The sequence below is a fragment of the Cicer arietinum genome, chromosome 6 (assembly GCF_000331145.2).
Source record: "Cicer arietinum cultivar CDC Frontier isolate Library 1 chromosome 6, Cicar.CDCFrontier_v2.0, whole genome shotgun sequence".
In the NCBI taxonomy this organism is placed as follows: domain Eukaryota; kingdom Viridiplantae; phylum Streptophyta; class Magnoliopsida; order Fabales; family Fabaceae; genus Cicer; species Cicer arietinum.
The window spans coordinates 50,620,640-50,646,661 of NC_021165.2; the positions used below are offsets into that span (position 1 = coordinate 50,620,640).

The window sequence follows — 26,022 nt, forward strand, 5'->3', positions numbered from 1 at the left end:
ATGCCTTTTTTTTTTTTTCTGTCTATTCTTTACACTATGGCACTGCATTTGTCTGCAAGTATTCTCCTTTGATAATTTTTGGGTATTTTATTTCAGCTTTGGAGATTATGTATCTGATCAGGTTGTTGCTCCAGTGCGTGAAACCTGTGCACAGGCATTAGGTGCTGCTTTCAAGTATATGCATGCTGCACTAGTGAATGAAACACTGAACATATTATTGAAAATGCAGGTAAAAATCATTTAATGGTGCAATTTATTTATACATGTGAGCATTGTTTTAATATTCATCAACTGTTTTGATTTTCTCTTGTCCTTTTCCTTCCCATGCCAGCAGTTTCTTTTATAACGGGTTTTGGTTTGGTTTCATTGAATTAACTTAGTTTTTGATCTTTATGTTTTTGCTGTTGTCTTTTGTCCAGTGTAGTCCAGAATGGGAGATTCGTCATGGCAGTCTTCTGGGCATCAAATATTTGGTTGCTGTACGGCAGGTGCTTATCTATTTACTGCCACTTGTTTTAGGTTTTACTATATATATGATATATGATGTATGATAGTTGAGGCTTTTGTTTTTTGTAAGATATTTAAGTCCTATGCATCCGGACATTGGCTGCAAAAACCATGTAGTACAGGTCTCATATGAAGTGTTAGATTTTTATATGTACTTATTTATTTCAGGAAATTATGTGTTGATAAAATTTCCTAATTTTTATGAGCAACAGTACCGTCTCTTTCTTTTTGAGTAGATGTATTATTTTGTTTTCTGTGATTTTCAACTAGTGATAGAATTTAAAAATAGTGAGAATCAGAGAAAATGAAGGCAAGTGACGGAAACTAAAAATATGATCTGATCTTTGAGATCTAAAGCTTAACTTGTATTATAAATTATTGTCTGTCAAAAGTTATTCTCTAAATAGAAACAGAGTACAAAAATATAGTTAGAGGAATCTCTAACTGCCTTAAAATTAACAGAACAACAAAACTGAAACTGACTACTGTCAGTTGTAACATGTTTGATCAAAGAGAATCTAAAACATCATTGTATTGATTGATGATTCAATAAATTCTTGTTGCAAGAGATGAGCATCAGATTTATATTTATAGACTGAGCCAACACTAACAAACTGAAAACAAAAAGGCTCTAGAAGCCAATCAGCTTGTGACAACTGTCACTGCTGTAACAAACTTAATTAACTAGGTATGAGAGGATTCTGTACAGTAGACACATCATGAGGGAATCCAATTCTCACTTCCCCAAGCTCAAGTGAGGTGAGCAACAGAGGGAAGCTCAGTCACTTTGAGCTTGCCCCATAACAGACTGAATCTTGTAAAAGACAAAGGTTTGGTTAGTAGATCAGCTATCTTTTCTTGACCAGGATTGTGATGCACCATGAGGTTCTTGCTAAGGACCTTTTCGCGCAGAAAAAATAGGTGAAGTTCCATGTTATTGGTGCAAGCATGTAATACTGGATTATGGGTGAGAGCCAATGCACTTCTTCACAGAAGACAAGAAGATAAACTGGAACTCGTAGCTCACTATGTAAAGTCTGAAGCCACGACAATTTTGCAGTCACCTATGCTAAGCTTCTGTATTCGGCCTAAACACTAGTGCAGGCAAAAACAGTCACTTTAGAGCGACAATCATCAGGATCGACAGCCGTGTTAGCATCACAATAGGCCATGAGAGTAAGCTGCTAAGTAGGAAAGGCAAGATGGAGACACAGTTCATGATATAGAATAACTTTAAGTATCTTAATATTCTCTTGATAAACTATCCAAAGTGGTTCAAGCAGATTGGTCATGAAACGACAAACTTGTTAGGTAGAGAAGCTAAGTTGAGGTCCGAGAGGCCGACAGTGGAGATATTTTAATGATAGGCTTATCTGTTGGAGGTGCTTCTGATGGTGTGATGTTTGCCAAAAAACACACCGGAAAAGAGGTAGCGGAAGCGGCGATTTTGGTTAAAAAACGATTGAATCGGAGTGTGTCAGAATGAGCCACGACAGTGAAGGAGGGGCAAACTGGAGTTGGAACACGGTTTGCTGAAAAATTTCTGATCGGAGGACAGTTGGTCCACCGGGTAAGCATGGTTTAGGGTCTCTCATTAGGCTCTAGATACCATGTTGAATAAGAGAAAACGAAAGAGGCATATGATGAAAGTGTTTATACTAAACAGAGTCTTGCTATAGATTTCTAAAGCAGTAAACACAAATAATGACAGGAACATTTGAAGGATTTTTTACTCTTAATTACACGATATTCTATCTTTATTTACACGATTCTATCTTATTTTTCCATTATTCATTTACAATTTGATAGTGGTTAGTTCTTGCCCTGTTAGTACATTGGAAATATACTGCTAGCTGGAACCCAGTAGGGACCCTTTGATGAACGAGGTTAGCTGGAACCCTCCAATTGCCATCTTGACAAAATGTAACACGGATGGTGCTGCAAAGGGTGCACCTGGCGTCATTGCATGTGGTGGTATTTTAGAGATAGGAGTTCAACCACTTTGGGTTTTTGCTTCCAATATTTGGTATTTCCTTTTCTCTCCAGTTGAGTTGGTTGGTGCGATCGTTATTGAAATTGCTTATAAGAATAGTTGGTTCAATTGTGGTTGGTATGCGATTCATCTCTAGTGATTTCGGCCTTCACCTCTTGAAGTTAGTCCCTTGGCAGTTGAGAAATAGGAGTATAAATTTAGCTCTGACTAGGAATATAATTTTTTTCTTCTCATATTTATAGAGAAGGTAGTTTGTGTGCTGATAAGTTGGCTATAACTTCGACACTTATGCACATGGTTTTGTTTGGCGAGATTTTATTCCTTGATTCATTAGCAGAAACTTTGCTCACAATAGGGCTGGCCTTCCTAATTTTAGATTTAGATCACTTTCTTCTCATGGGTTAGGTTCTTGTCCCCCATGCTTCTTGTTCTTTTTGATTTTATTTTAATTATATTTATGGCGTGCTGTAGATGATTCTTAGAGTCTGAGGTGTCATCATAGTTGGGATTCCTTGTTCTGTTATGATGTTTTTGCTTTTTTCATTACTTTTAATGTGGCTTTTACTGACACAGGAGATGCTTTCCGATTTGCTTGGACGTGTTCTTCCTGCATGTAAATCTGGGTTGGAGGATCCAGATGATGATGTCCGAGCAGTTGCTGCTGATGCTTTAATACCAGCTGCAGCTGCAATTGTTGCTTTGCAGGGTCAAACACTACATTCAATTGTGATGCTGTTGTGGGATATAATGCTTGATTTGGATGATTTAAGTCCGTCCACTAGCAGGTATTTTACTGGCTAAAATTGTCATAATAAAATGATAAAGAATATTTTTATCTGCTTCATTTTTCATATGCCATGTTATGCAATGTTAATTAATGGCAGCCAAATTTGTTAGTGACATCTTTATGGTCAATCCACAAAAAAAGCTGTATTATCTTAGTTAAATGAAATTAATGAAATTTTAGAATTGTGTTCTTGCACTCAATTTGTTGTCATAATGTCATAAACAATTTTTTTTATGTTATACATCATGATTAAACTAATCCCAGCACGGTAATGAAAATTACGAAACAAATTTGATTTTGTTAAACAATGATGGGGTTGTCTAGAGTTGTCGAATTTTTACGAAAACAACGTTCTTTTCCACAAATTGGTGAAAATTTTCAATCGAATTGCAACGCGCAGCGAATTGCTAATACAGAAAGTGTTTCAACCGATTTACACAAAAACAAGTCATTTCATTAAACTATGATTGAACCTTGTTTCAATCACACTTCAATTAATTAATCAATACAAGAATTAATATCACACTAAATGCCACTTAAAACAAAAAACTTTCACAACAAAAATTCTGATTTCAAGAACACTCAAATTGCAGAATCACATTATTTTAACATTGAGCAAGTTTTATTAAAACATTAAATTTCTAAACAATATTCAAGAAACTATGAGCACAATTTTCAGAGATTTTCTTCCTTTATCAATTGATTGAATGATTACAAGATCCTTGAATGAACACCCTTAAATTGAAGAACACCCCCTTCAACTTTGGTTCTGGGGTATAAAAAAGTATACCAAGTTTGTTAGATTTATTTGGTTAGCATCAACCTTGGCACCTATAATGGGTGAGTACTAAAAGATAGTAATCCAAGGTTCTGCCACATAGGCACCAGTCAGTTGGGCCTTGACAGCCTGTAGAGTGCCATTGGCACATGGCACTAGTTAGTTTCTGACAGACAGTTATGAACTGTCTCAGAGTAAGTTAGTGAATGAATGTTAGTACGAAACTGAGTGAAGGTTAGTACGAAACCGAGTGAAGGTTAAGCCAATGTACAAATACTTGTAATCTGAACTAACCAGTTCAGGTTTTGAGAATCAATGAATATATAAAAGTTCTCTATCATTTTCTCTCTGTTTTTCTTATTATCTCTAATAGTAATGAATGGAAATTGCCCCTCCCTCTATAAAAATAGATAAAGTTTTTTTTATCAGATTTTGTGAGGATCTATGCATGGATTGTGTTTCATTTTTGGCAGGGTTGTCAAATAGTGGCTATTGCATAGTTGATTTTGAACAAAACACTATTGTCCATGATGTGCCCATCAGCTCTGTCAGATGGCTACTATAGCGTAGTAGAATTTGAACAAACTGCTTCTTTCCACTATCTGGAATCAGCAACACTGGTTTTTGGTTGCATTATCCCTTTCTTCCCTCCAATTTGATATCCAAATTCGTATTCAACTAGGATTGCAGTATTTCTATAATTTCTCTTTTTTTAATGGAACTTACTTATAGAGAAACTTCTTTATTACAATCCTACATTCCTAATTGCTCTTACTAGATTGCTTCTGAAAACTTCACTTTGAATGAATGACCTATCTGTGTTTGCTGGTTAAATGTGATGCATTCTTATGCTTGATAGTAGTAGTTCAACCTTGCCATCTTTTTTCATATATACTTGGAAGAAACTGAATCTAAGTACTTTATATTAGTGTAGAGAATATTTAGGGAGCAGAGGGGTTTTATAATTTCAAACAGCTTTCCTGGTTTTGGGGTATGGTTTGTATCTAGTAGAAACCAAAAGCACCAAATGGTTGCATGTTATACTAGTTAAATTAACAAGTCATTCATCTATTTGCAGTGTAATGAATCTGCTTGCAGAAATCTATTCTCATGAAGAGATGGTCCCGAAGATGTGTAAAGTTCTTAAATTGGAAGACAAGGAAATAGAAAATGGAGCTGGTGGTTGTGGTGATGTTGAAGAAAATCCTTTTGTACTTGCAACTTTGGCACCACGTTTGTGGCCCTTTATGAGGCATAGTATCACATCTGTCCGTTATTCAGCTATACGAACTCTGGTAATTATAGCATTCCTTGTGACACAGTTATAGCATAGTTTCTTTTTTACCATAGATGGTATACGATGGAAAGACTTACCCAATTTTTTTTCATTTTCAGGAGAGGCTACTTGAAGCTGAATATAAGAGAAGCGTGTCTGAGCTTTCTAGTGCTTCATTTTGGCCCTCTTCTATAATTGGAGATACCCTTAGAATTGTATTTCAGAATTTACTATTGGAAACGAATGAAGGTGTTTTGCAATGTTCTGAGAGAGTTTGGAGTCTCCTTGTTCAGGTATTCTAGATTTCAATGAAAGTGTTAAATTGATTCTGTATTAAATGTTAGTGAATCTTCTCAGCCAAATCCTGCTGGACATCAACCCCATATAGTATCATGATCCAATCAAGATTATAGGTTAAAAAAAATCAACTCTAGGAATAAGAAACAATGTACAGAGACCTAAAGAAGATTTATTGTCACTATTTCACATGCTGTTGATAAGCGCACAAGCACTCAGGGAACTCCCTTAAAAACTAATTGTCAAGGGAAAAGAACCAAACCACTTAAGCCCTCCACTTTCTGTACTACTTGACGTGGGATTTAGGCATCGCATAATATCCAAGTCTCCATCATAGTACCACCCCTAAAAGGTGAAGTCGCATTGATTGCACTCTATGCCGCTTCACTCGTTCTTTCCAGTCAGCCCTTCCATAGGTTGCCTATTTTGAAACACCAAAATTTCAGAAGTGCCCAATCACTTGGGAAATCCTCTGTTAAAAGCTAGCTGTCATCGGGGTAGAACCAAGCCACTTAAGTACTTCATTCTTAAAAGGCTTGAGGAGTCCATAACTTAGAAGCCGGTTTTGTGGTGGATGAGTTAGGCCCCAAGCTCAAATTCTAAGGCTAATATTCAATATTATTAAGAATTTAAATATATTATGCTTTCATTAGATATTGGGCAACGAGCCTTCCATCTTTATGTAGTTTCCTATACAATACACATGTTGGGCCTTTGTTTACGGTTGAAGTTCGCTTTGCAGCTTGCTTTCACTAACAGAATAACTGATTATATATAGGCACTCTTGTATGTTTCCTATGAAGTTTACATTTCAGTTTCTCTTTAGCACAAATTCTTAAGCTGTATCATAAGCTTTCTTTGATCCTTTGCCATGGTTTCTTCTACTAATTAATTCGCTAATATTGAGTCAAACTCTGATTCTTCTTGAGCTTCAGTCATGTTTTTACTAAATTTCCATCAATTTGATGAGAAAAATTTCGTCAACGGCAGCAACATGTCAATGGTGTTTTTTCATATGTATAACAAAAAATTCAGAATAGCAATCATCTGTATGTATGATCCCACTATAGTGTTTGAGGTTGGCCGCTACACAGTTATAAATGTTCATATTTTATAATTTAAAAAATCCTTGATGTTGTATTTCTCTTATTTTCTTGGTTGTTTAACTTCTACATTTCTCGTCTAATAAGTTTTCTGTCTAATTGATGGAAGTGTTCTGTGGAGGACCTGGAGACAGCTGCAAGGTCTTACATGTCATCCTGGACAGAACTTGCATCTACACCTTTTGGTTCAGCATTAGATGCCTCAAAGATGTTTTGGCCTGTTGCCTTTCCACGAAAAAGTCAATTTAGAGCAGCAGCTAAAATGAGAGCTGCGAAGATTGAAAATGAATATGGTGGAGATCTTGGTCTTGAATCTACTAAATCAACGATTCCGCAAGATAGAAATGGAGATGTTCCTACGAATTCCATTAAGATAGTTGTTGGTGCTGAGGTTGACACGTCTGTAACTCGTACCCGGGTAGTTACAGCAACTGCTTTGGGAATTTTTGCTTCTAAGCTTCCAAAGGTTTCTTTAAATTATGTAATTGATCCACTGTGGAGTTCATTAACCTCTCTGTCCGGTGTCCAACGCCAGGTATGAATTTCTGAGTTGCATGTGGTTATCCTGCAGTTGGATGATTTTCTACCTTCTTTTTCTGTCTTTAATATTTTTATTTATTTAGGTTGCATCGATGGTACTTATTTCTTGGTTCAAGGAGATTAGGATCAGGAATTTGTCTGAAAATCTCAATGGTACTCCTACTTTCCTCAAAGATTGGTTGCTGGACTTATTAGCATGTTCTGACCCTGCATTCCCAACAAAAGGTTCACTTCTTCCTTATGCCGAGCTTTCAAGAACTTATTCAAAGATGCGAAGTGAGGCTGGTCAGTTGCTAAATGCAGTCAAGTCTTCTGATATGTTTAGCGAGTTATCAACAACCAATATCGAGTTGGATAACTTGAGTGTGGATGATGCCATTGGCTTTGCATCAAAAATTCCTGCAATGTCTAATGATAGTTCTGCAAATGATTCTTTGAGAAAGAACATTATGGATGATATTGAATCGTCAAAACAGAGGCTCTTAACAACTTCTGGCTATTTGAAATGTGTTCAGGTATGCCGTTAGCAATTACAGGGACGAAAGCATATATGTTCGGTCCTTGAAAGTTCACGCTTTTTTTATTTTTGTCCCTGTAAGTTCGGGCTTTTTTTGTTTTCGTCCCTTTTCTGTTTGCCATCTCACTTTTTTTTAACAGTCACTAATTACAGAGACGATTTTAAAACAAATTTGAACTTACAGGGTTGAAGTTGAAACCAAAAAAAAAATACAAGGACGAAAATAAAAAAAAGCACTAACTTACAGGGACCAAATATATATTTAAACCTTAGTATTATTAAATTTTTTTGCACTAGTTTGGTATTTCTTGGTTTTTACATCATTTTTGGGTAATATGCAGAGTAATTTGCATGTTACGGTTACATCTGCAGTTGCTGCTGCAGTTGTGTGGATGTCTGAATTTCCTTCACGGCTCACTCCCATCATTTTGCCTTTGATGGCTTCAATCAAACGAGAGCAGGTGCCATCCAAATTCTAACTGTTTTTCTTATGTATAATATATGCACATTTAATTTACTAAAAAAAACCTGTCTTAACTTTCAGGAGGAAATACTGCAAATTAAGTCAGCTGAGGCTCTTGCTGAGTTAATATATCACTGCGTCTCACGTAGACCTTGCCCCAATGATAAATTAATTAAGAACATATGTAGTTTGACTTGCATGGATCCCTCTGAGACTCCCCAAGCTAAATCCATTTGTTCCATTGAGAGTATCGATGACCAAGGTCTTCTGTCTTTCAGAACTCCTGTGAATAAACAGAAGTCAAAGGTGCATGTGCTGACTGGTGAGGATCGATCTAAGGTGGAAGGATTTATAAGTAGACGTGGATCTGAGCTATCATTGAGGCTTCTGTGTGAGAAGTTTGGTGTTTTGCTATTTGATAAGCTTCCCAAGCTATGGGATTGCCTTACTGAGGTTCTTAAGTCAAGCTCCTCTAAATCTCTACTTGCTGCTGATGATGCTTCTGAGGCAATTGAGTTTGTTTGTGATCCTCAGACCTTGATTAACAATATCCAGGTTGGTGCCATCAAAATCTACCTGTGTACTAGGCTCATTAGATACAAGACTTTTGCATCGTTAGCTGTGAATTGGTATGGAGTTGAACTGCTGCATCATGAGATGGGATGAACTTGTTAAAGAGAGACTTCTTTCTTTCTGAGAGTTTAGTTTTTTTTTTTATTCACAAAGAAGAGCATTGAAAAATAATAATCAACTTCTGTGGATTATGCTGATTTGTTACGAATACATGTTATCTTTTTAAACTATAATGCATGTCAATAGTTTCAAGTTTGGTATATATATTGTTTAGTTATATTTCTTAGCTTGACGACTTTTTTTTATTACTTTTTTTATTAGTTCCGTAGATTCTTTAAATTTATATAGATGCATTTGAACCAGTTTTACTGCTTGCAAAATGTATTCTGTTTAATATGCAATGTGGTTTTCTTATAGGTCGTGCGGTCTGTTGCTCCCTTGTTAAATGAGGAGTTGAAGCCAAAACTTTTGACACTCCTCCTATCCATTTTTAAATGTGTTAAACATTCTCATGTCGCAGTTAGACTAGCTGCTTCACGCTGCATCACTTCCATGGCCCAGTCAATGACCGTGAAAGTTATGGGAGCCGTGGTTGAAAATGCTATCCCTATGTTGGAAGATGCATCGTCAGTTCATGCCCGACAAGGAGCAGGCATGTTGATTAGCTTTCTTGTTCAGGGGCTTGGTGTTGAGTTGGTTCCTTATGCTCCTCTGCTGGTAGTTCCTCTTTTACGATGCATGAGTGATTGTGATCAGTCTGTCAGACAGAGTGTGACCCATAGCTTTGCTGCTCTTGTACCTCTACTTCCTTTAGCACGCGGTGTTCCTCAACCAATTGGAGTAGGGGAAGGTATATCTAGAAATGCAGAAGATTTACATTTTCTGGAGCAACTACTTGATAACTCGCACATTGAAGATTACAAGTTGTGCACTGAATTGAAAGTAACTTTGAGAAGGTAAGATGGACTGTTAAATTTTTCTGGTATGTGAGTTTGGGTGGGTTGTTTTCCATTTTGATATGTATTACATCTCTGCCTGTCTAATTCTACGTTTATCGGAATATAGTGTGTTGGTTTAATGATTAAAACTTGATTTAATGATGGAATTCAGTTTTAAATCTTCTCATAGTTCCCGCTGGTGTTTCGGTAAAATAGAACTCCTGTGAATAAACAGAAGTCAAAGATGCATGTGCTGACTGGTGAGGATCGATCTAAGGTGGAAGGATTTATAAGTAGACGTGGATCTGAGCTATCATTGAGGCTTCTGTGTGAGAAGTTTGGTGTTTTGCTATTTGATAAGCTTCCCAAGCTATGGGATTGCCTTACTGAGGTTCTTAAGTCAAGCTCCTCTAAATCTCTACTTGCTGCTGATGATGCTTCTGAGGCAATTGAGTTTGTTTGTGATCCTCAGACCTTGATTAACAATATCCAGGTTGGTGCCATCAAAATCTACCTGTGTACTAGGCTCATTAGATACAAGACTTTTGCATCGTTAGCTGTGAATTGGTATGGAGTTGAACTGCTGCATCATGAGATGGGATGAACTTGTTAAAGAGAGACTTCTTTCTTTCTGAGAGTTTAGTTTTTTTTTTTATTCACAAAGAAGAGCATTGAAAAATAATAATCAACTTCTGTGGATTATGCTGATTTGTTACGAATACATGTTATCTTTTTAAACTATAATGCATGTCAATAGTTTCAAGTTTGGTATATATATTGTTTAGTTATATTTCTTAGCTTGACGACTTTTTTTTATTACTTTTTTTATTAGTTCCGTAGATTCTTTAAATTTATATAGATGCATTTGAACCAGTTTTACTGCTTGCAAAATGTATTCTGTTTAATATGCAATGTGGTTTTCTTATAGGTCGTGCGGTCTGTTGCTCCCTTGTTAAATGAGGAGTTGAAGCCAAAACTTTTGACACTCCTCCTATCCATTTTTAAATGTGTTAAACATTCTCATGTCGCAGTTAGACTAGCTGCTTCACGCTGCATCACTTCCATGGCCCAGTCAATGACCGTGAAAGTTATGGGAGCCGTGGTTGAAAATGCTATCCCTATGTTGGAAGATGCATCGTCAGTTCATGCCCGACAAGGAGCAGGCATGTTGATTAGCTTTCTTGTTCAGGGGCTTGGTGTTGAGTTGGTTCCTTATGCTCCTCTGCTGGTAGTTCCTCTTTTACGATGCATGAGTGATTGTGATCAGTCTGTCAGACAGAGTGTGACCCATAGCTTTGCTGCTCTTGTACCTCTACTTCCTTTAGCACGCGGTGTTCCTCAACCAATTGGAGTAGGGGAAGGTATATCTAGAAATGCAGAAGATTTACATTTTCTGGAGCAACTACTTGATAACTCGCACATTGAAGATTACAAGTTGTGCACTGAATTGAAAGTAACTTTGAGAAGGTAAGATGGACTGTTAAATTTTTCTGGTATGTGAGTTTGGGTGGGTTGTTTTCCATTTTGATATGTATTACATCTCTGCCTGTCTAATTCTACGTTTATCGGAATATAGTGTGTTGGTTTAATGATTAAAACTTGATTTAATGATGGAATTCAGTTTTAAATCTTCTCATAGTTCCCGCTGGTGTTTCGGTAAAATTTCTTTGTGAAGTGTTCACAATGAACATCATACATCTCCAATGATGGTCATTTCTTGAAACTTGTAGTTTGATCTTCTATGTTCAACCTTATTTTGATCTTGTCTGAGACAAACCGCCTCCTCTTTTCTTTTTCTTCTATTTACTAGATCTGTGACTTGTGTTGTCAGTAATCTTTATGGACATTATTAAATTTGCTATCAATTTTTTAACCTTTTTTTCATTTCATTTTGATCCTTCTAGGTATCAACAGGAAGGCATAAATTGGTTAGCTTTTTTGAAACGTTTCAAACTTCATGGAATTTTATGTGATGACATGGGGCTTGGTAAGACACTTCAGGCATCAGCAATTTTGGCCTCTGATATAGTTGAGCATCAAACTCAAATCGGCAATGAGGATCTTCTGCCATCTTTAATCATTTGCCCGTCAACACTAGTTGGACACTGGGCCTTTGAGATAGAAAAGTATATTGATGCTTCAGTCATATCTAGTCTTCAGTATGTTGGGTCTGCACAGGATCGAATGCTTCTTCGAGATAGTTTTTGCAAGCATAATGTTATTATAACGTCATATGATGTTGTCCGTAAAGATACTGATTATTTCGGACAGCTGTTGTGGAATTACTGCATTTTAGATGAAGGACATATAATAAAAAATGCCAAATCCAAAGTTACTCTCGCTGTAAAGCAGTTGAAAGCTCAACACCGTTTGATACTGAGTGGGACACCAATACAGGTTGGTGATGACTGATGAGTATATATTCTCATAAAAGGAAAAACTTATCACCACTAATCTGATTAATGTGTTACCTTCTCTTGCAGAATAACATAATGGACTTGTGGTCCCTTTTTGATTTTCTGATGCCTGGATTTCTTGGAACAGAGAGACAGGTATCTTTTTTCTTCCAATCGTTGTAATTGATGTTGTTACAATAATTTAACTGTAACCTGTATTGGTATTTGCTGTGATTTGGAAAAATGGTACTGTGTACACTGGACCTTTTAACTCATAAAATGTTGGGACAGATTATGACTACGTTTTTTACAAGAAGTTAAATTAGTCAACCAAATAAAGTTTGGACAGAATTTTGATTTGCACTTACTTTTAAAAAGTTTTATCTCTTTCACAATCTCTATTTTGTTTATTGATGAGGTTTCCATTGAGACATCATTTTGTTTCCTATGTTTTATCCCCAATTAATATTTCGTTATGTTATATCTCCAATTAATCGCAATGTGATATAATGGAAGGGTCATAATCATAACCTAAATAATATTTTTTAACACAATTTGGAACCAAAAATCGACAACAATTTGGATGGTTAATGCTGTTCAAACATGTGGTTAATTATGTCTACTGGATTATTAATGAATATAGCAATGTGTCACAACTCATTAACCATCAACTAATCAAAATTAACCGCAACTATGATCATCATTAACCATGATTTTCAGGTGATCAAACATTCATTATATCCATTATAGCCATCCAATCATGTTCAAATTTACATGATTTTCAGGTACTTGAATATGAATATTTGTCATTCTCAATGAAAAGGTTTTAACAACCATGTATATACAAGAGATATAATCTAAATAGGAATGTAATCCTATCATAATCCCAAAGGATAATAACAAATTATATCATAATAAATATCAATATCTCAACACAGGTTTTCAAATATATATAATATCTGGTAACCAAAATTTATGTTCAAATACACCTGGAGAATCATGGATAATAAGGACATTTTAAGTCATGGTTAATTGTGTTATGTGGATGGTTAATGAGTTGCGAATTTGCAACACTTGTTATGTTCATTAACTATTTAGTCAACATAATTAAGCTTGCATTTGAACTGGCATTACCATTCTAATTGTTGTCAATTTTATTGTCCCATTTTGTGCAAAAATAACAGCTCTAATCATAAATCCTCTAAGGTATATTTTCTTTTGTGCTGTCAATTGTCCTTGATGGGAATGGAATTGAATGAGTACTTCAGTTAGTTTACTAGTTCTACATGTCTCAGCTCAAGCCATGATGGAAATATGGCTGATATAAAATGTTAATTCACACACGTAACTAATTCTAGTACCAGCTAGGAAGTTTGTTTCAAATAAAGTTCATTTCTTTAATTACCGAGATAGATAATTTTGAATTATAGTGCTGCTACTTTGCTACACTGTATGGCTGTAAAGATTTGGCTAGTATTGGCCAAGATTTTTGGGTGGTGGTTGGGTTAGTCAAAATGGTAGGGACCATGCATCTATGCAAGAGTCAACAACAAACAAACATTTCTATATTTCCTGTGAAATTTTTTCGTGGTATTCAATAATGATTTTTTTCAACAGTGTTTCAATTTGCTTTGCACTGTTGGAGATATAAATTGAAACCAGGCCTCCAGTTCGTATCTCAAGTTTTAGGTTGATTCAGCTCGACATGGTATAAGCCTTTGTTAAGTCCAAATGGCTCTTGCATGAGGGTGGTAGAAAGATATAAATCCCTTGTTATGTTATGTCTCTTTGAAAAGTTTAATCATAGGCTGATTTTGTACCTGGCATTGGCTTTTCCTGTTTATCTGGTCTGTTATCGGCTTATCCCTCAGAAACACTTCTTCCCCACCAGCAAAACAGAGTTCTGCATACACTCAAATGTGTGACATGTACTACTGATCTTTGTTATTCAAGTGCTTTAATTTACGCTATGGTAATGTGCTTTTATGGCCAGTGTCCGCTCTTCAAGTCTTAGCCTTCTCTGTAGTACTTTGCTAAACGATAGTGCTTACATGCCAAGTGCAATATATTTTGGTTATTTTTTAATTGTTGTCCAAATTGGCATTCATTCATTGTGGGCTTTTAACAGTTCCAAAGCACATATGGAAAACCACTTGTAGCTGCAAGAGATCCAAAGTGCTCTGCTAAGGAGGCCGAAGCTGGAGCGCTTGCTATGGAAGCATTACATAAGCAGGTGATTTTCTTTCTCATTATTGCACTGCAAAATTTTGTGAATTTTATCTTCTAACAGGATGTACATTTCTCCTCTAGGTCATGCCTTTCCTTCTTCGGAGGACAAAGGATGAAGTCTTGTCCGATCTGCCAGAGAAAATAATCCAAGATAGATACTGTGATTTGAGCCCTGTACAACTTAAACTGTACGAACAGTTTTCTGGTTCTCGTGCAAAGCAAGAGATGTCATCTGTAGTAACAACGAATGAGTCAGCTGCCGCAGAAGGAAGTAGCAGTTCTACTAAAGCATCTTCACATGTTTTCCAGGCAATTTGATTTATATTTTAACAGTTTGTTATGGTTCCATCAGTTTGTTTTTTGACTTTTGACTACTAAAAATCCATTCCATTTTTCAGGCACTACAGTACTTGCTAAAACTCTGTAGTCATCCGTTGCTTGTAATTGGTGGGAAGATTCCAGATTCATTCTCTAGCATCCTTTCGGAACTGTTTCCTGCTGGCTCTGATGTCATTTCAGAACTTCACAGACTCCATCACTCCCCAAAATTAGTTGCTCTTCACGAGATTCTTGAAGAATGTGGAATTGGAGTCGATGCTTCAAGTTCTGAAGCTGCTGTTGGCATTGGGCAGCATAGGGTCTTGATATTTGCTCAACATAAAGTAATGTTTACCTTTTTCTTTGGGATAATTTCTTTCTGAAGATATAATAGTTCACTGATTTGTCATTTAAAAATATTTTGTATGCAGGCGTTCTTGGATATAATTGAAAGAGATTTGTTTCAGACACACATGAAAAAGTAAGATCCTGGATCTAGTCATTTAAGATTATTAAATCACCTGTTTAGATTTGCATGCTTGTTTTGTAGCATTTAAAGGTTTTTGTTGAAATCTGCTTTTGTTACTGAACAAATGCCACATGCTTTTGTATGGATTTACATTCTTCAAATTGTTTGATTTTGATTCCAATAGATAATGACAACTTTCATTACTTTCCTCTTTGTGATACAGTGTCACATATCTGCGGCTGGATGGATCAGTTGAGCCCGAGAAGCGATTTGAAATTGTAAAAGCTTTCAATTCAGATCCTACCATTGATGTCTTATTACTTACGACTCATGGTAACAAATTTTCACATCCTTCGGTCTACCCATTTATTTCTCTTGTATTTTTTGGTATGACAAATTTATTTGTCTTGCAGTTTTAGCTTAGTTTTATGAAGTTATATAAAATTCTCCATTTGCAGTGGGCGGGCTTGGTTTGAACCTAACATCTGCAGATACCCTTGTTTTTGTGGAGCATGACTGGAATCCTATGCGCGATCTTCAGGTAATTTGTGATCCATTCAGTGCTTTCTGTACGTTTTCTTTTGCAAGTTCAAGACCACTTTATTTTATGTTTGTTTAAAATTATAAAAGTGACTTTATCCCCAAATAATCTTAAACAAATGCACTCTAAGTTTTGTCCAACAGATCTGTAGGTAGATTTTTTAGATTAAACTCTAGTTGTGAGTGGTGGTTTTTTGTTTCCAGCCTGGTTTTGATGATGAATGGATATGCCCCTTTCTTGCGTGGCCTCATACCATCTCCATGAAGCTTTTACTCTCATCTTGCATTTTAGGGAATATAAGTGTCTAATATATGTTTTTGTAATGACACGGTTTCATATATTAATAACCTGCAGGCTATGGATAGAGCGCACAGGTTAGGCCAGAAAAAAGTAGTTAATGTTCACCGTCTAATAATGCGTGGTACTTTGGAAGAGAAAGTTATGAGTCTACAGAAGTTTAAGGTGTCGGTGGCTAATGCTGTCATTAATGCGGAAAATGCCAGTTTGAAAACCATGAATACAGATCAGCTGCTCGATTTATTTGCTTCAGCAGAAATCCCCAAGAAGGTATCGATACATGTTTATGTCTGGTATAATTGCTTTAAATGCACAATATTATGAATAATATGACTGGGCAAGTAGTTACCTGATTGAAGATTGAGTGAGGTATATATTTTATAGGATTTGTTTTGTATCTACTATATGTACGTATAGGAATTCTTGGATTCTGAGTTCTTAACAAGCCTGATCTTGTTATTTCGGTGAATGTTAATATCATTTCACCGTGGTTTATTTTTCTTTTCTAATGTTTTTGGCATGATAATTTTTATAGGGGTCTTCTGCTGTGAAGAGTTCAGAGGACAACTTTGATGGAGACACTAAATTAGTGGGAAATGGAAAGGGATTGAAAGCAATTCTTGGGGGATTAGAGGATCTATGGGACCAATCACAATATACAGAGGAGTACAATCTCAGTCAATTTTTGGCGAAGCTTAATGGTTAATGTTCCAGATTCATTTCAGAGTCGGAGTGTACATATATCCAAGACTACAAATTTTGACATTGTAACATCTCAATTTTTTCTCCCATGCCCTTTGCCTCATATTTTGTCGTCACTTATTTAAGTACCCCAAATGGTACCATATACCTGTGTCCTGTGTGCATGCAGGCAAGTAAATCAGTGTCTGTATTTTACAGGACATTGAGGAGAGTGAGGTGATATGTAGAGAAATGAACTAGTGGCGGCTATGGGAGAGGGGATGGAGTAACAATTTTTTTCTTTCTTGGATTTTGTATATATAGATATATACATTCAATCCCAATTATAGTTATAGTTGTTGCTAACACGAAATACATTGCATTTTGCTAATCTACAAATACCAATATGGAAAACACCTATAAATCTGCAATCGTCGGTGATAGCAAGTGAGCTTTTTAAATTTTGAAAAGTTGCTTAATATATATTTTATTTTGATGAAGCAAAATTTATTGGCTTAATCTGGTTGCACTCTCGGAAATTCATTTCATACTGTTACGAAGGAGTTTGACCCAAAAAAAAAGAAATAACATATCGAGGGAATGGAATAAGTTCTATTGTCTTTATTGGGATTGAAATTTACAAATTAACATTAACAAATATAAAATAATTGTAATTTGAAAATAAGATGCGATTGCATCCAAATCATTGAAAAAAGTTGAATTGCATCTAACGTTTTCTGTATTTCAATATCCAGTAAATGCTAATTAAGTATATTATCTATAAAAAACACTACTACATTTATCATCAATTACTTCACATGGTCACCAACAGTGATACACATTGATTCACGTTCACTTTTGTTAATTCTCAAATACTTAGAAACATCAATCACAATAATTCAAAGAATAACACTATTTTTAATCTAAAGCATTAGAAAGTATTATGAGAGGATGAGTGTGCTCTTCACAATTTTTAATCTTTCTCTTTTGTATGTATTTTGTTGTGTTTGATGAAGATGAGTTCATCTCTATTTATAGAGGTGATGATGCTTCAATTACAAAGAGAAATACAAAGTATCCATTGGAGTCTTGGTTAATTGTCCATGGTCTTTATTTGGAATTGCAAATATGCCATTCATATGTCCTTCTAAGACAAAAGCTAGGAGAATGAATTTCCAGCCCATCCTCAGATAAGAGGATTAATCTTTCATAAATTATGACTTGACTTGTGCTCTTTTACTTTTTTCTTTCCCAACAAATGTAGGGTCTTGCTTTTTTAGTCAAAGATACCACCTTTTGTACTTTGATACTTTTACTCATTTTTTCATGTACAAGGATGAATGGAAAACATAAGTTCATTCTCTTTTCTGTTTTTTTTTTTATCTTTTGACATAGAGGATATAAAGTCATCCTCTTATTCAACATTGTTTGTCTTATAACATAACTTTATCCTTTCTTTAGTATTGTTTATCCTCTGTCATAGAGGTTAAAATTTCATCATCGACATGTTTATCATCTCACGTAGAGGACATAGCAAAGATGTGTAAAGAAACTTCATATGATAAAGAAGGTGAGGAATTTGTATTCTAAATTTAATACACTCAAGAGCAGAAATTAGATAACACATATAATCAAAATCTTTGAAACAATTTTGTTATTATTAAAACATTTGAGAGAGATTTTGTCTCAACATTCTCCCTCTTTTTGATGATGACAAAATTCATTAGATTATGATGAAAGAAATTACATAAGTAATGATTTAAGTATGCTCCCATCAACATACATTTTATATATTAGGGCGAGTTCATCCTCATCCTCGGATAGAGGATATTCAGGTTTTTCTACTTTTATGACGTCTTCAGCTTGTTTGGAGGATGGACTTTTCAGTTTGATTTGTTTTAAGAGCAACCATTTTTCCCTTTTTGCTTGGTTTATCTGAGAGTAACAATGGATTATGTGCATGTAGTGTTCCAACCAAATCTTCTAATTTCATGGTGCCAAGTTTCTTGCTTTTGTGATGGCAGTCACCATTAGTCTCTATTCTCTTGGTAGACTCCTTATAATTTTTCTTATCCTCTCTTGAACAAAGTATCTTTTCCAAGGGACCACATACTATTTAGTATAATAGTGAGTCTTGAAAACAAGAATTTGCAATGTCACAAAGTGTCAAGTTAATACTATGACAACCACATGATATTTTCCTTTCATGTTTGGTCTATTATCATATCCTTTGTCATCCAATTTATTAATACTAAGATCAAGAGTTTCTAAAATATTTTGTAGTTCTTCAAACAAACCTTGGCATGTTGTATCATCTTAAGGTGGTGAAAAATACAAGAAAAAATGGTTTGAATTGTGTTTTCTTTTTAAATTTTTTTTCGTTTAGTTCTGAAGTAGCAATATCAATCACAAAAAATGGGGTTCGAATTGTGATCCCTTTTTAAATTTTGATTTTCGTACTTAGTTCAAAATTAACTCAAGAATAATTTTGGTTAAAATAGAATGTCCAAAACGTTTCAGGATGGGTTAGAAGTAAATAAGACAGATTAGTTCTAAGTGAAATATGATCAGTGAGTGCAAGATAAATATAGGTACAAATAAGAAGATTACACAAAGACATTTTCTGGTTCACCTAAAGTGGGCTACGTCCTGCCCTCATAATATGTGAGATTTTCCATTGATATGTCCAACACATAACATTTTATCTTTGCACTTTTGTCTTGATCACACTTGATCAATTACAACTTTCACCTTTCATTCTTGAAAGGAATTTTTACAGTCACCCTTCAGCCCAAAAAGGATTTTAAACGGTAACTTTTAATCATAAAAGGATTTTTACAACACACTCAATCTAACTTAAGAGACATACATGAGTTACAAAATGATCTGTATGATAAAAGTGTTTGGGATCTAAAAATTTCTCATCACAACATACTCAATCTAATTAAAGAGACATACTTGAGTTACAAAATGATGTGTATAATAAAAATGTTTGGGATCTAAAGACTTCACAACACTTGTTTGAGATTGATTAACAACAAAAACTCAATAGGATGATCTACAAATATAGTGAGAGAACTAGAATTTTGATTTAGAGAAGAGCTTTGCTACTCTAGCTTAAATTATCAGGTGTAGATTGATTGCTTTGAAAACTCTTGCATTTGTCTTCCCATTGATCTTCCTTTTATAGATGAAGAGATGTTTGAGAAATTCAGATTAGATTGAATCTGAGCATCAATCATGAGGTTGTTTTCTTCTTTTGGGCATTCAATTCGAGCTTTGGGTTTGAACATTGATCTTAGCATTTTTTGACACGTAACTTATAGTTTGGGCTGTACAATGTGATATTTCTCGACTTTGTCTTCAATTGGGAACATCCATAGTGTTCTTCTGATCATTCTCCAATTATTTCGTTACTGATTTTGAAGATTCTTAAAAAAAAAAACTCTTGACTTTGTAAAGTATATATTTGTTTATATAGGATATGATATGAGATCACAACTGATGACAATATGTTCTTGATTTCTTTCGAGAGCCACATTATTTTTGCATGAATATGTTTGATTGTCTATTTTTGAATAAATTACTCAAAAATACAAGTTAAATGAAATTATGGCCATAATTATATTTCGTGATTTAATTTATTGTTTGATTATCCTCAAAGCACTAAATTTGGGATTTTGCCTCAGAAACATGTTAATTAGATTTAATTTTGATTTTGATATAATTATGATATAAGATAAAGTGTGTTTAAAAAACTCTCCCTCAATTTTTGCATCCATTGTCATATGTAGTTAAATATTTTAGAACCAAATTTTTTTCTTTATTGATCAAGCATTATATGAATCCATACACATGGTTCAAGAAATCATTTTTTAGAGAATTGTATTATCCAGAGTCATATTTTTTCACTTAAGTTCTTCAAAATCATTTTTGAGAGAATTGTATTGTTCAATCAAATTCGAATTAACTTTTCTTAGAGTTTTTATTTTTAAAGAGATAATGAGTTTTTTATTTAAAAAATCATTGATAACAGTAATTAATTTAGAATAGGATATATCAGAGAGTACCTCAATTTTTCATCCACATACTCACTTCTAGAGTTAGAGTCAAAATCAGCCATCCGAGTTATATCATCTTGTTCTTCATCATCAGAGTCATCCCATGTAGCTATCAAAACCTTATTCTTAGACTTTGAATCTTTCCTCTAGAACTTCCCTTTTTCCAGATTCAGACATTTTGACTTGGCACGACTAGGTTCATTTCACTCATAGTAGATGGTACTTCTCTTGTCAAATATGTCATTTTTTCCTCTGTTGGACTGTCTGCAACCTTTCTGAAGGAAAAACTTCTTCTTGTTGTGCCACGTCCTTTTAATCTTTCTGGACATGAAAGCAAGATCCTCATCCCCTAAGTCTTCATTCTGATCCTCTAAATCATTATCCCTCTGATTTTGCTGCTTCTTGTAAAGCTTTCTTATTCTTGGATATAAGAGCCAAAGTCTTCTACTTCTACTTAAGCTCATCCTCTACAAGCTCAATCTCATGAGACCTAAATGAGCTTATTAACTCTTCTAGATGAAGAATGTTCAAGTCCTTTGCTTCTTAAATAATTGTGATCTTAGGTCTCCACTTGCTAGAAAGACTCTTGAGAGTTTTCTTGACATGATCAACAACTATGTAGGTCTTTTGAAACACTTTTAACCTTGAAACCAGAGTCTGAAACCTAGAAAAAATAGTCTCAATGTCTTCATTTTCCTTCATATGAAAAAGCTCGTACTTTTTGACCAGGGGATTAGGTTTTTGTTCTTGGACTTGTTTGCTTCCTTCTTAGGTAAAAACTAGATCATCGTAGATACTCTTGGTTGTCTCCTTGTTGGTGCACTTGTCAAGTTCTTTGAATGTGATCTCATTCATCATAAATGTTCTGGCCTTATGATGCATCTTATACTGCTTCTTCTAATCAATATTCATCTCCTTTATGGAAACTTCAATACCATCCTCGTTGGTAGGAACAATCAAAGCTCAGAATGTTATGAAATAAAGAAACTTATGAGTTTGTCCTTCCAATACTCAAATTGCTCTCTATCAAATAGAAAGGGGTATGTTGATGTTTACTCTTGAGGCTTCATCACCAAAACCAGACATGTTGAAAAGTGGATCTTTTCTCAAACACTGTAAAATGCTCAGCCTTGAGACCGAGCTCTGATGCCAATTGAAGGTGAAAAACACACGGAAAAGGGGTTAAATTTTGTTTTTGCCTTTTTAAAATCTTCTTTTAAAATTTTTTGAATCACGATACTTAGAACATATAAATGGATCAAAGGCAGCAATAAAACAAAGTAGCAGGGTAGAGGAAGAAACACTAGGATTGATACTAGTTTACTACCAACGTGGAAGCTACGTCTAGTCCGCTCACATAGAAGGATTTATTCACTGATTCAAACCTGAATTACATCACATAACCCTACAAGTCAGTCTTCTCAACATCTAGCCTGAAACCTACAGATCTTTGAAGCCCGACAACACCTTCACCCTACAAGTCATGTCTTTTCAATTTCCAACTGGAAAACCTACAAGTCGTTGAGGCATAATGACCACTACTAGGATATATTACCAATGGGTGAAACTGGGTTATGTTTTTCTTCTTTTAAGAGGATTGATTACAATTAACTTCACACTAAAATAGAGCACTAAACACTAAGTAATAGAAACTTCAATGAGTGCCTTTGCTAAAACTGAAACTTTGAATTTTGAATACTTAGAAAATTTTGAATTCGTAAGGTTTTCTGAGTAGTTGTGTTGTGTATTCTTCTTCAGAGTTGATCCTTTTATATAACATGAATTATGGTTTTAATACTATCTCAAACAAGTTCTAAGTGTATCTTCTTTGCGAGAGGTCAACAAAAATCTTCACAAAAAATAAGTCTTGATATATACATTGAGAATATGACCGTTGAGGCTCACTTAATTCCAAAACGAATCTTCAACCACATCACTCAAAAACACAAGTTAAATGACAATATGATCAGAATCATAATTAGTGATTTAATTAACTATTTGATTAAAACACTAATTTGAGATTTTTCCTCGACAAGTTCTTTATCAAAATCTTTTTTTACATTGTTATTAAAACATTTGATTTAATTCTTTTGAAGAAAAGGCATAAAAACATTTTAAGTAAAGAATGAAAAGAATAACGAAAACTCACAATGATTTTTATGCTAGTTCATAACCAATTGGTTGCTATATCTAGTGCTCCTCTTAGAGAGACATTTTTCCTTCTCCACTAAAAAGACATAAGCCACTATTAACTAATTACATATAAATATTATTGACTCTGCCTCTTCATGCTTTGAGCATCCTTAACTCTAAGGCTTTGAGAATTCTGAACTTAGTCTCTCCAAGCTTTGAGGATTGTTTGCTTAGACTTCCCATCATTTGAGTATACTTAATTTAGTCTCTTCAGACTTTGAGTATTCTAAACTAAGTCCCTTCAGGCTTACCTTATGCATTAGTTCTTTAAGTCTCATCAAGCTATACTTCCCATGTATTATTTGTCCATACATTAGAATTGCGAATGTTCTTTACTCTACTTCTCTATAATACAAATATTTGTTATGCCTCTTCCAACTATCACAAGTATTGTCAATGGCTCTCCATGTTTTCTCCAATACCGTGAACTCAACCACTAATGAACATTTTTTAAAGGAGTTGTGTCTCAAATAAATTTTGGTGATAAACCTTTAAAAGAGGATATGCAATACAATTCCCAAATATCAATTTAAGTATCTCTCACCAAGAGGATATTCATTTTTCTTCTTGGATGATTAAAAAGATGATTATTCTCATTGAGAGGATATACAGTTACAATCTTGTATTATGATTTTTGATTTAGATTTTCGTATTTGAACCAAGAATCACTTTGGATGTTGAAGACAAATTCTTCAACGTGTACTCCTTTGTCGTCATCCTGGACTATTTCCATTAGAGTGGACTATTTTCTCAACTTTAACTTGATGTTGAAGTTAGCTTAAATAGATCTTCAAAATGTATTTGGAAATTCATGTTGACAGTTGTTGGAGAGTTCTATTGATGTCCTTGGTTACTTTTGACAAATATTCGTTGTTACATAAATTTGATGGCTACTTTCTCGGTAGTTTGGAAGGAAGGTTAAGGCTTTAGAGGTGTTTCGATATTTGAACTTAGTCTTTGTACAATTTTTCTCTTTGTCGTTGGTAACTTTGTCAAAATCTGATGGAAGCTAAGGCATATGATGTATATGCCTATTTGAGCTTATTATATGATGCCTTCATGTTGGGTAGATGTTGTCTTCACGTCATCTTGTACGACGACATGCTTTCTTTAGTTGCGTAGATAACAACTTCCTACTTTGAGTCATATGCTCAAAGAGTTGTTCCAAACTGTCTTTTATGCTTCAATTATGTTGGCATATGGTGAATGGTATATCTTGTTTGTTTCTTCGACAAGATATATGTTTTTCCCTTTGTGTTGGAAGATGGTAAGCAACATATGCTCTTTAATTTGAGTGTGGCTGGTTCAATGGTTATAACTCATTCATCACCAAAATATTCTACAAATAAATCTTTTAAGTTCATTCTATTTGTAAAAATTTTCACATAATATAGTATGAATGTTATTTGCTCTTGGTAATTAACATCCAGAGTCCACTCAAGTATCATAATTTTTTGGACTATTGCACTTTTAATTTTATTACGTAACATGTTAATTAATCCATTTTGAATTCTATGACTAAGATAAGGGTTTGTTATTATTATACCATTAAAATAATAATTAAATACCATAATACCACTCTTTTTAAATTATATACCAAAATACCACTGATTTTAAAGTTTGTATTTTTTTCTCTTAGAAGTCGGTTCTTGCTCCTACACTTTCTCAACTAAATTTTTTATTTTTTTTTAAAGAAAGAAGTGAAATCGGTTTCTTGAATACCGATTTCTCAACATGAATTTTTTTTAAATTTTTGTTATTTTTAATTATTAAATTTATTTTATCATTTATAAAATTATGTTTATTAGTAGTACTATTTAATAGACACATATACAGAGAATTTGATCAATTAATAAAGCCACGTTACCCACTGCGAAATAATGAAACACATTATTATCTTTCTTAATAATAAATATATATTTTATTAATCAATAATTATCATTTTAATTAAATAATTAATTTAAATTTCATTTATTATTAATTTAATTAATAATTAATTTAAGTTTCATTTATTATTTAATTAAGTAATTAATATTTTAATTCAATAAATAAATACAATGTTAATTTTATATTTTATAATTATTAAAAAAAATTAATTAAATGGACTCCATAAAATAACAATATTTAATTTAATATTATAATTAAACATACAAATACCAAATTAACTAATTTTATTACAATAAACTAATTTCTATTAGGAGTATCAGTACGATAAGGGCATTTATTCTTGCTATGTCCCTCGTTCCGACACAAACCACATCTCTTGGGGTGTGTGTTTTTCTCTCGTTGATCTATTTCAGTATGAATACGAGTAGACTGTGGACGACCTTTTGGATATTTTCTCATGGCTGGATTGTGGCATAACTCTATTCCATTGTATTCTGGCCAATATGATTGAAGAGGAATTGCTTGGAACTCTTCTTTGTAAACGTCAAAGATACATTGCAATGTATACTTAGAAGACACATACATCATGTAGTCACAGTGAATAAACGAACAAGCAGAAATGACATGTGAACATGGATAATGTAATGCTTCAAATTCACCACAATCGCACCATCTTTTTTCGAGGTCTACCTTGAATGTCCCTACCTTGTAAATATACTATGAGCTCGATTGTGAATAACAACTTCATGGGAATTTGACATTGCTCGTTCCTTGTTAAGATTTTGAATTATTGTATTTGAGTAAATCAAACCTGATGTCATCATTGCTTGGGCCTGTGTCCCTCTTTCTTCAAATTTTGCAGTCACTCTATAGTATGTTGCTTGCACTAAAGAACTGATTGGAAGATTGCGTGTCCTCTTTAATACATTGTTCATGCACTCAGAAAGGTTAGTTGTCATGTGTCCCCACGTCTACCTTCATCATATGCTTGTAGCCATTGTTCCTTTAGAATATCGTCGAGCCATTTCACTGCATCTTGACTCCAATCATTGATTTGTCTTCTAAAGTATGTGATGCTTGGTTGAGTCATAGCGTATCCTGAATGAATAAAAGTTGATGTTGTTTAGACAATTTGAAAACAAAATTATAAAGAAAAAATATGTGTGAGATATATATAT

The 26,022-nt window shown here is 34.2% G+C and overlaps 2 protein-coding genes across 2 annotated transcripts in view; one reads left to right on the plus strand and one right to left on the minus strand.

Moving 5' to 3' along the window:
- The window catches only part of LOC101509536 (TATA-binding protein-associated factor BTAF1), a 26,561-nt gene extending 9,485 nt beyond the window's left edge, over nt 1–17,076 (plus strand). Inside the window, exons 10-29 of the mRNA XM_004506316.4 lie at nt 97–229; nt 420–488; nt 3,074–3,285; nt 5,144–5,360; nt 5,461–5,634; nt 6,851–7,276; nt 7,365–7,796; nt 8,140–8,259; nt 8,343–8,816; nt 9,252–9,790; nt 11,677–12,169; nt 12,256–12,324; nt 14,297–14,401; nt 14,479–14,706; nt 14,796–15,059; nt 15,147–15,196; nt 15,408–15,517; nt 15,643–15,725; nt 16,080–16,292; nt 16,558–17,076. Coding sequence (XP_004506373.1) covers nt 97–229; nt 420–488; nt 3,074–3,285; nt 5,144–5,360; nt 5,461–5,634; nt 6,851–7,276; nt 7,365–7,796; nt 8,140–8,259; nt 8,343–8,816; nt 9,252–9,790; nt 11,677–12,169; nt 12,256–12,324; nt 14,297–14,401; nt 14,479–14,706; nt 14,796–15,059; nt 15,147–15,196; nt 15,408–15,517; nt 15,643–15,725; nt 16,080–16,292; nt 16,558–16,728 — 4,582 coding nt within the window. The 3' untranslated portion in view covers nt 16,729–17,076. The remainder of the gene's footprint in view (nt 1–96; nt 230–419; nt 489–3,073; nt 3,286–5,143; nt 5,361–5,460; nt 5,635–6,850; nt 7,277–7,364; nt 7,797–8,139; nt 8,260–8,342; nt 8,817–9,251; nt 9,791–11,676; nt 12,170–12,255; nt 12,325–14,296; nt 14,402–14,478; nt 14,707–14,795; nt 15,060–15,146; nt 15,197–15,407; nt 15,518–15,642; nt 15,726–16,079; nt 16,293–16,557) is intronic.
- Nucleotides 17,077–25,141: 8,065 nt separating this feature from the next.
- Nucleotides 25,142–25,803, minus strand: LOC140920770 (uncharacterized). Its single transcript, XM_073369593.1, has 2 exons — nt 25,656–25,803; nt 25,142–25,545 (listed from the first exon to the last, which is right to left on the minus strand). Exons 1-2 carry the CDS (start codon nt 25,801–25,803, stop codon nt 25,142–25,144), a joined length of 552 nt encoding a protein of 183 aa, XP_073225694.1.
- Between the last annotated feature and the right edge of the window lie 219 nt (nt 25,804–26,022).

What these genes read in the sequence shown, in the direction of transcription:
- LOC140920770 (XM_073369593.1), bottom strand. Translation starts at nt 25,803, where the DNA reads ATGACAACTAACCTTTCTGAGTGCATGAACAATGTATTAAAGAGGACA. An exon ending in CCAAGCAATGATGACATCAG is followed by an intron (nt 25,546 to 25,655) that starts GTTTGATTTACT and finishes TTTACAAGGTAG; the next exon opens with GGACATTCAAGGTAGACCTC.